Source organism: Seriola lalandi, unplaced genomic scaffold (genome assembly GCF_002814215.2).
Source record: "Seriola lalandi dorsalis isolate HSWRI2012SDOR001 ecotype SW California unplaced genomic scaffold, Sedor1 jcf7180002054558, whole genome shotgun sequence".
Lineage (NCBI taxonomy): Eukaryota > Metazoa > Chordata > Actinopteri > Carangiformes > Carangidae > Seriola > Seriola lalandi.
In genome coordinates, this window is record NW_019525111.1 from 182,807 (window position 1) to 192,644 (window position 9,838).

The 9,838-nt window shown below is 50.3% G+C and overlaps 1 protein-coding gene across 8 annotated transcripts in view; it reads left to right on the top strand.

The window, feature by feature from the left end:
- The window catches only part of dab1a (DAB adaptor protein 1a), a 52,494-nt gene extending 43,185 nt beyond the window's left edge, over window positions 1-9,309 (top strand). For 7 of the 8 annotated variants that reach the window (XM_023415774.2, XM_023415779.2, XM_023415778.2 and 4 more), the window contains 5 exons: window positions 774-1,180; window positions 2,069-2,264; window positions 2,352-2,500; window positions 3,782-3,878; window positions 7,154-9,309. In XM_023415774.2, coding sequence (XP_023271542.1) covers window positions 774-1,180; window positions 2,069-2,264; window positions 2,352-2,500; window positions 3,782-3,862 — 833 coding nt within the window. In that variant the 3' untranslated portion in view covers window positions 3,863-3,878; window positions 7,154-9,309. The remainder of the gene's footprint in view (window positions 1-773; window positions 1,181-2,068; window positions 2,265-2,351; window positions 2,501-3,781; window positions 3,879-7,153) is intronic. The other variant, XM_023415777.2, reaches the window with a different exon arrangement.
- Window positions 9,310-9,838: the final 529 nt, after the last annotated feature.

Here is a 9,838-nt window from a genome sequence, read left to right on the forward strand (position 1 = left end):
TCCTCTCCCTGCAAATGTCAGTGTGGCAGGGCAGCCGAGGTTAAATGTCAACCTTCTCCGCTGTAGGTAACAACTGGAGAGCAGGAGAGGAGCCAGTGTGTAATAGAATAAGCTCCTGCTGATGAGTTTGAGCGATTTTAATGAGTGTGCGTTAAGCTCTGCCTTTTCATAATGACTCTGCCTCACTCTGGAGGTAATTATGAGAGTTCACCATGACCATTAAGAGACACCACATTAGCTGCAGGCAGAAGTGGGGCAGCGCTCTCTGGTGATGCACAGGTGATTATCTTTGTGTGTGTTTGTGTGCAGAAGAAAAGCAGTGGTGAGCAGATGCACTGTGGGTATTTTAATCACTTCACCTTCCGGTTTCTGCTCTTACTTTGTTTCCACAGCGGCACAGAAACATCATGGCTGCCCCCGTTGTTCTGATATTTGAGGCAGTGTGTGCGTTAAGAGTTGTGGTGAGACTGCTGTGAGGCGGGAGTTTGTCCCACCTGTGACACGTGTGTGAGGAAAATAAAGAAGTCGTTGCTGCTGTTTGTTGTTCTGATAATTATTTCATTTGTCCAGTTAGTTGAACCCAGAGACGCTCAGTGACATCACTGTCCAGTAACTGCAGGGACCAGATGTGTCGCCACTTCCTGTGGAGTTTGATTTGTTTTTTCCTGCAACCAGCTGACCAATCAGAACATTAGTTTGTAGGCTGGGGGGGGGCAGCCCCTAAATACATCACCTTTGCTGTTTAATTCTAATCTCTAACCCTTCTCCACCAGGTTATGTGACAATGGGGGCGGTCCCCCCCGGCCACTGGTCCCAGCAGGCGTTTGCTGCCCAGACGCCGCTGGCCTTCGGGGTCCAGTCTCCATTAGGCCCCGTGGCCCAGGTGCTGCCTGGCGGCCAGCCTCTCATTTGGGGCCAGGCCAACATCTTCCCTGCCACCCAGCAGCAGTGGGCGGCCATGGCGGCCGGAGCCTTCCCCCCCACAGCCTACCTCCCTGCCCAGCCTGTGGGCACCCTGCCTGCTGCCATGTTCCAGACTCTCACTCCCGTCACGACTGTGACTCCGGCCGGCGAGAGCCATTCAGGTGCTGGAGCCGGCGCTTCAGCTCCCTCCCCCTCGGTGTCGTCGAGTCCGCAGCACGGGGAGAGGGGGAAGAAGATTGGCAAGGAGCTGTTCAAGGTGGGGAGAGATGATGAGAACAGAATTATGTTTTCTACTGAGTAATTTCCACCTTTTGTGTGAATTTAACATCGAGCAGAGAAACTAGGAGCTGTGGTGTTTGTTGTTTCAGGAGGGAAACGACAGGAAATGAGAGAAGAGAACAATAAACAATCACCTCATCGCCTTAACCTGCCATTCTCACTGTTCTCTTCTCTTCTAACCTCAGAGAGACATTTGGTCTCAGCCAATCAGTCTGACCCATTACACTTGAGACAGAAACTCTGATGGGAGAGAAGAAATACATCCTAGATTCTAGCTATGGTGATCAACTGATCTCCTTTAAAGCTCCTCCAGTGTAAAGGTCTGTGTCCATGTGTAGTGTGATTATACATCAGCTCTAGCTTCTATATTAATACTGTGAAAGTATCAAAGCCTCAGTCCACAGAGAAATGCACACAGCCTGTATTCAGAAACTGAGCCTTAAAACCAGCCGTCAGGACTTCTGGAACTTTGTGATGTCACAACAAAGCAGTCACCAAGCCCCACCCACCTGGACCCACCATCCAAACCTTGCAGGATTTGGTTTCTCTGAGTGTTTCTACCTGAAATCTGCTATATTTTTATTGGATCACTCAGAAAACAGTCAGCCAATCAGAAGAGAAGCTCAGAGCCTCCTCTCTTCTGATTGGCTCACAGACCTGTTGCTACTAGAGCTCCAGAGAGAAGCCTGAGAGAGGAGATGTAAAACTACACTGAGATGGTTTTTATATCTTCTGATGGATCAACACTTCAAATAAAACACAGAAGAAGAAGAAACATGGAGCTTTAAAGCTGCACCTGTCCCATAGAGAACAGGTTACATCCTGAATGTCGACCTGACTAACTTCTGCCTCTCTCCCCCCTCAGGATTTTCAGCTGGCGAAGCCTCCGGCCATGCCGTCAAAGAAGGCTGACCAGCCCAGCTTAGCAGGAACCTCAGAGGCATTCAGCACTTACTTCAGCCGTGTGGGCACCGCCCAGGACACGGACGACTGTGACGACTTTGACATTTCTCAAATGAACCTGACACCGGTCACCTCCACGACACCGTCCACCAACTCACGTGAGCGCTCCGTCCGTGCGTGTCTGTCCTCGGTCAGTGTTTTAAACCGATCTCCGCCCGTCTGACTCCGCTTGTCCTCCCGTACAGCACCCACCCCGGCTCCCAGGCAGAGCTCCCCCTCCAAGTCCTCAGCCTCCCACGTCAGTGACCCCCCCACCGACGCCACAGACCCGCCCACGGACGACTCGTTCGGGGAAGCGGAGGGCAGCCCTAGTCGCAGTGGAGAGGAGGACGCTGTAAGTGTGTGTGAGGATGTTAGTGAGGTGTGTGTGTCCCTTTAAAACGTCAGTAACGCTGAGATCTCCTGATGAATAGCCTCTGGAGAGAGATGGCGGGCCAGGTAATCACTCCGGCTGATTAGGCGCCGACGCTGCTGTGTCCCCCAGAGTGTGTGTGTGTGTTTGTGTTGGTATCAGTGTGTGTGTGCGTGTGTGTGTGTGTGTTTGTGTTGGTATCAGTGTGTGCGTGTGTGTGTGTGTGTGTGTGTGTGTGTGTGTGTGGTCAACACAGCGTTAAATTAGCTGCAGGAATTGTCAGAGACATCATTAAGCTGTTATTAATACGAGCCAGGTAGCGTCCATACATCACTACTTCTACACGGACAGACTCATCTGGGGTGAGATAGAAGAGGAACGGTGCCCCAATTCTTCTTCCAGGGGCAATTAATATTTATTTTCCCAGCAGCACCTCCGACTGAGAGAGAAAGGAAGAGAAATTAAAGAGAATTTCCCTTTGACCAAAGTCCTTGTAAGATCTTTTCCAGTATTTTCCCTCTATTTTTCTCTCTCTCTCCCTTTTTTTTTTTTGTGTTTCTTCCACTTTCTTCTCTCCTGCTCTCCAGGCGTGACACATTAGTTTTATGCCTCCAATCCGCCTGCTACTGAAAAAAACTTTTCACACTGCTAAAAATGTCACCGGGCCCCAATAACACACAGAGGCGCTACACGACCCAGAGAAATGTGCGCTGGTGGCGGCGCTGAGTGACTGACTGAGTGAGTTGAAAAGGTTACGGAGAAAGAAAGAAAGAAAGAAAGAGAGAAAGAGAGAGAGAGAAGAATGGAGCGAAGGCAGAAAAACAGCTTCCCGCTCTCTGCAGGACGAGGTGTTAAAAGCGGAAGTGTTTGAGGAAAAAAAGCAGCGGATCAATAGAACGAACTCCACAGAGGCTTTCATAATGGACCACTGTAAATGAGTGCTTGTGTGTGTGTGTGTGTGTGTGTGTGTGTGTGTGTGTGTGTGTGTTTGCGTGTATGTGCTAATGTGTTTCTGAGAAGAGGCCTGCTGTGTGGGAGGCGCTCTCTCACTCCAAATGTCCTTATTTCTCCTTCAGAGTATTGACGTCTTTTCTCTCTGCTTCCTGTCGACGACTCTTTGAGTCTTTACCGATCCTGCGCTCCTCCTTTCAGATTTATTCTTCTCTTTCTACTTTCCACTCCCTCCTGTTTCCTTCTCTTACACTCCTCCACCGACCTTTCTCTCCACCCTTTTTCCTCCCTCCTTCTTCTTGCCCTCTTTAGGCGTGTGGTTCTGGGTCGCCCTGCCCCAGTGAGACAGCAGAGCCCAGCCCAGACCAGGCCAGTCCAGAGACTGGGAGCTAGATAGCAGAAGGGCAGGGTAGGTATCAACACCTCCACCCTGCTAACTCCTCCTCCTCCACCTCCCTGCTCTTTTCTTGCATCCCCCACTTATCTGAATCTCTGTATGCTGCATCTTTTTCCTGCGTCTGCTCGTTTTCTGTCTTATTTTGACTTCACTTCTTCTTCTCCTGCTGTCACGCATGCTCAGAGGAAGGCATGTGTGTGACCCAGGCCTGAACGGTTTCTCATGTGTGAATGTGCATGTGTGCGTATGTCATTTTTCTATTGTAGCGCCACCTGGAGCTGTGTAAGTACCTGTGTATTATGAGGTGGCGTCGCATGGTTGACCTGATGAGTTCATCGTGCATGATCACTTTGGCCGTAGTGCTCCGTGCCCTCATGGTGTCCTGTCTTTGTGACGTGCTCCTACACAGCGCCCGGCTCCCTGAATAGCACACGTCTCACCAGGAAAGCCAACAGTGTGTGACAGCCAATCAGAAACAGTGTGCTTCAGTGAGCAGGGCGTCTTCTGGGAGTCGCCAATATGCTGATGTTGGATGTTTATCTTAATATAACCGTGATGAGCGCTGTCATTTTATGCATTATGTATGTTTTGTGATGCAATGTGAGTTATAATGTGTGTGTGTGTGTGTGTGTGTGTGTGTGTGTGTGTGTGTGTGTGTGTGTGTGTGTGTGTGTGTGTTGAAGACAAGCTCCTACATAAGAGAGTAGATGATGCACAACATCCGACAGGAAAACTTTCACACAACTTGCTTTGGCTGGAGACATGTCAACATGCAGTGTTGCAGTTTGACTAGTCAAAGAGACAGACACACACACACACACACACACACACACACACACACACCAAGGCAGAGAGCCATTTTGATCCCTGCCTTTCTACCCAGTGTCCTCGCCCACTCAATTCCTGACTGTGGCTCCTTAATGATAGCTGCTGGCGTTCACACAGGGAAAATTGTAATGGTTTTGTTTTCATCAGCTAATACTGGGGTGCCAAGATTAATGACTGCCCCGACATAATTGGCATTAATTAAAACCCAAGAAGCCTTCCAGTCCGTCCCCACTCCGGGAGAGGAGGAGGGCTGAGCGGCCTCGGTCCCCTGTTGGCCGGCGAGTGAACGCCGCAGGGCAGCAGGTGGATGTGCGCCTGAAGTGGGAGGACGGGTTGTGGAGAAGTGAGCGGTGGATCTGGCTGCAGCCCGGCGCTGTGACGGCCAGAAGTTATTTCTCTGTAGTATGTGCACTGCTTTGGTCCTGGTCCAATGACGCTGCTCCCATATGGTGTTTACTTGCTCAATCACATCGACTTCCCAAAAACACACACACACACACACACACACACACACACACACACACACCTGTGCAATAGGCCCAGTTATTCTCCAGACAAGCACACCTGTGATCGATAGTGTCACCACCTGTGCTCATATTGGAGCCAAAACGTGTGTGTTAGCAAGTGTGTGCCAGTGCAGTGCTGCTGCCCCCCCCCCCACTGTGAGGCTTGGACAGACATGTGTTCAGGCTGGTGGGGGTGTAAGTGTTTTTTCTGGGCCGATCTCATCATGTCCAGCGAACGCTCCCGAGTCTCAGCCGTGAAATGGCCTCCTTCCACAGTTCACTGAGCAGTCTCACACTGCCCCCCCCGCCCCCGCCCCCACCCCCACGCCGCCCAGGGCGCAGCGCTCACACACACGTACAGAAATGTCCACACACAACTACCAGGCCAGATCTTTTGGCCTTGGGGCTGGTGCTTCACCAGCACATCACTCATACCTCAGCCCCTCCCTTCTCTGGGCCAGGGGTGATGGAGCCGGAGCCCCCCCCCCTCGGTCGGCAGCACTGGTTAGCTGATGCAGGGTGACACTGCCGGCCGTGTCGTGGTGCAGAGGCTGAGCAGAGAGTGTGCTCGCTGTCGCAGCTTGTCTCAGCCTCTTCGTCACCTCTCTCAGCTGCTGGCAGATACTTTCTGTCGACTGTCCCGGCCAGCACTACAGTTACAGCTCTGTATCCCAGAGCCCCGCCCCCTCACACACACACACACACACACACACACACACACACACACACACACACACACACCTCTCCCCCAGGTCTCTGCCCAGCTGAGCTCAGAGTGAGGTGGAGTGTGGAACGGCTTGTTTGAAAGTTTTTTCTTTCATCTCCCCCATGAGAGTTGCATTCTGGGACATCAGTCACACTGAGCTTCACTGGAGCAAATGAACAGGAATAAATCCTCCTTTTTTAAATTAATCAATTCGTTGTTTTTGCCCCTAAAATGTTTGAAAATGATGAAAAATAACCAGAACAAAATCCCAGAGCCCAAAGTGACGCGCTGAAATATTCTGACTGACGGTTCATTTATTCTTATTTAACAACATTTGAGAAGCTTTAGTGGTTTTCGTTAATGATTAACTATTATTAATTCTCTGTTGATTGATCTGTTATGGACTCAGTTAATGGACGATCAGTTTCCCTCCACATGTAGAAAGTGGAGTCCCACTGTGGTCTGAGCGGCCATGTCGCCTCTGATGTCGTGATGTTACTTTGACTGAAGGGCGGCGCTCGGCGGCAGCGGTAGTTGCTGTTTGCAGAACCTTTCCTCACATCAGCAGACGACATGAACATCAGGTGCTGTCTCCTGGTGTGGAGCTGCTGCCAGACTCCAGTCAGTCTCAGTGCACCGGGCCGGTCAGAAGTCTCCAATCAAGTTGTCTGCGGCAGATGGAGCGGCCGGCTGTAATTATGTGTAGGATAATAACGGGCCCGCCGTGAGCGACTGCAGCAGGCGGAGCTCTGACTGCAGGGTGTTCCATCATCCACTGTTGTCTTCCGGCTCAGTGTGAGAGAAACACAGACATGATGACTCATAACTGGTCTTTCGAGGCGCTAGTTTATACCTCTGATTCATACTGGTCCTGGAGGGAGCCTAAAGTGGAAGGGAATATGCAATGACACACAGCAACAATAACTCACACACACACACACACACACACACACATAAAAAGGTTTGAGGAGTGAGGGGTGAGTTGGACGTGTCCTCCACTGCAGTGTCCTACTGCCACCTGGTGGCTGTGTTGGGAGCAGAGCAGGTCTGGACCTGAGCGTGTCGGGTCTTGCAGTTCAGTCGGTTGAGAGAATGAATCAGAGGCTCAGATCCTCCTTTTTAATCGTGTGAGTGACGTAACGTTGAGACGAGCTGCAGCGGCCGCACGGTTCAGATCCGGTCCGGCTCTGACGGAGGAAACTACAGACGTGTTTTCAGGTTCTGATGATTCTCTCTCTCGTGCACAGATGGGGAAGGACCCTCTCTACGCCCAGATCAACAAAGGGAAGAAATAAAGAGACACACAGGAAGACAGACCTGACTGGCACTGAGAGAACAGGAGGAGAACCCTCACCTCTGTGTGTGTGTGTGTGTGTGTGTGTGTGTGTGTGTGTGTGTGTGTGTGTGTGTGAGTGTGTGTGTGTGTGAGTGTGAGTGTGTGTGTGAGTGTGTGTGTGAGTGTGTGTGAGTGTGTGTGTGAGTGTGAGAGAGAGTGTGTGTGTGCACAATGTCTGGCACATCTCCCTGCCCAGCCAAGCCCTACTTCTTCTTCTCCTCCGGCTAACAACCTCCCAGGAGGAGCCTCCACACTCCCTCTGTCCTCCTCCTCCTGTGCTCCTCCTCCTCCTCCTCTTCCTCCTCCTCCTCCTCCTCCTCTCTGCAGTCTGCTCTCCTCCTGAGAGGAGAGAGCCCTCTCGGTCATTCACTCCTGGCAGGAGGGATATCAATCACTGAGATGGATCCAGTTCTCCCTGCACTGCGCTGTCTCCTCCTCTCCTCTCTCCTCCCTGTGGCGACTCACACCCAGCCTTACAGACATCACCTGATCCTCCCCCCTCTCCCTCCCCCCCACCCTCCTCTTCCTCTCTATCTTCGCTCTCACACTCCTCCCTCTGCCTCCTGTGTCTGGCCAGAGTCTGTGCTGCCAAGGAGGGACTGAATCAAGCAGTGCCTCTCTATCTCCGACACACACACACACACACACACACACACACGCTCACGCTCATTGGGATTAGAGTGATCATCGTTAACTGTTAACGGACAGAATCTGCATCTGTAGCGAGGAGATCCCACAGGAGGAGCTAGACTCTAACGGGCCTATCAGGGACGGCCCGTTTCTGGGGATCACTGCTTCTGATTGGTCGGTTAGTTCGGGCGTTTTCTCCCCATTCTTGTGAGTGTCTGCTGGATCACTATGCAGAAACAGACTCTCTGGGAGCTACTCACACACACACACACCTCCAACACACACACACACACGCACACACACGCAGTCATCCCTCACTCTCTCCAACACGCAGCCACACAGTGATTTGCCAAACGTCTCTCCTCGCAGACGGACCGGTTCAGAGGCCAGAGGACCGGACCTCCCGAGGACCGGGCCCTGAGCGGGAAGTGTTGCAAGTCCAACAGATTCTGTGATCGAACTCTTCATTCTCTATAGCTTTTGTACAATACCGATTTAAAAAGAAAAAAACAACAAATTGAAAAATTGAATTTTTATTTTATAAGTCAATCAAGCCGCTGGGGTCAGCTCTATAGGAGTTATAGAGTCAACATGGCTTTAAGGCATCTGATCGTTGGTTTGCCAAACTCATTTTGTAAATAATGATAACAACAACAACCATTTTGTCCACTGGACTTCTGTGCCATAAAATAGGAAGGCTTCAGTTATGCAAACTCTTCACATTAACCCAAGCAATACCAACATATGTTTTTCTTTCTTCCTCTTCTCCCACTCCGTTTGGTTTCCGTCTCTAATCCTGTTTTTCTTCTTGTGCATGGACGTCGTAGTCTCAGCCTCACGTACTAATCCAGGCTCCAGCTCCTAACCTGCTCCATGCCCCCGTTTGTCTCACCTCCACGCGTCGGTGTCGTCGGCCTCTACGGTTTATGTTCCCCAGAAAACCTGCAAGCCTTTACTCCTGTCACAGGCAGCAGACGTGGTCTCACTCCCGTCCTCCGTCCCATTCTGTCCGACTCTGTCTTTACGCCGCCGTGACGCTCCGCCCGTCTGTCTGTCCGTTGGTCAGGTGCCACAACCGCAGCATCCTCTGCTTCAACTACATCAACTGTGACGCCAGTGACTCCCTATTTTATGGCCAGAGTCCCTATCTCGCTCTTTTTGGACTATGATGTTGATTAACTTAAAAATCTGACAACTAGAAGACAAGCAAAGATGTTGAATAAAAAGGGAAACATTGCTGTTTGAGTACATAACATTTCTAGACCTATTTTAACTTTACCTCAGCTAACAGTTTCTTAATGTAAATTGACGCATTATTTTTATCTTGATGAATATGACATTCTACAGTGGGTTTTTAGATGATTTTTTGGTTCTCTCTTGATTTACGTATTCCACCATGTATTACTGTTACAAATAAACACATCCCAAATGACTAAAGTGTCTGTTTATGTGTCTTTATCTGTGTGTGTGTGTGTGTGTGTGTGTGTGAACCTAATGGTGTGTGTCTGGCAGAGGTGACCCCCAGTGTGTCTATAGTTGGTGTAAAGCAAAGCGCCACAGTATTTTGTTGTAATTTAACACGGCTCTAATGGCCTGTCACATTCTGCTACAGCAGCAGCCTCTAATGCAAACTGTCATAAGCTTTATTAGAAACCAAACTTCAGCCTGATCTGCTTCTCCCCCTCCCGCCTGCCGAAGAAGACGAGGCATGAAAACAACTTCTTTAAATTCCACGTTCTGCAGGACAAACTGAGACTCTGCTGATTTAAAGTGTAAGTCGTTTTTCTCCATTACCTGGAGTCGTGTCTGGTTCCTGTTAGTTCCAGTTTGAGGTGACAAAGTTTTGAGATTCCTCACCTGTAGGATTTCTGCTACCAGCCATACATTGTGGAGGTGAATGGATTTTTGTGTGTGGTTTTTAAAGCACTGAAAAACTACATTTGACAGCGACGAGTCTCTGAAAACT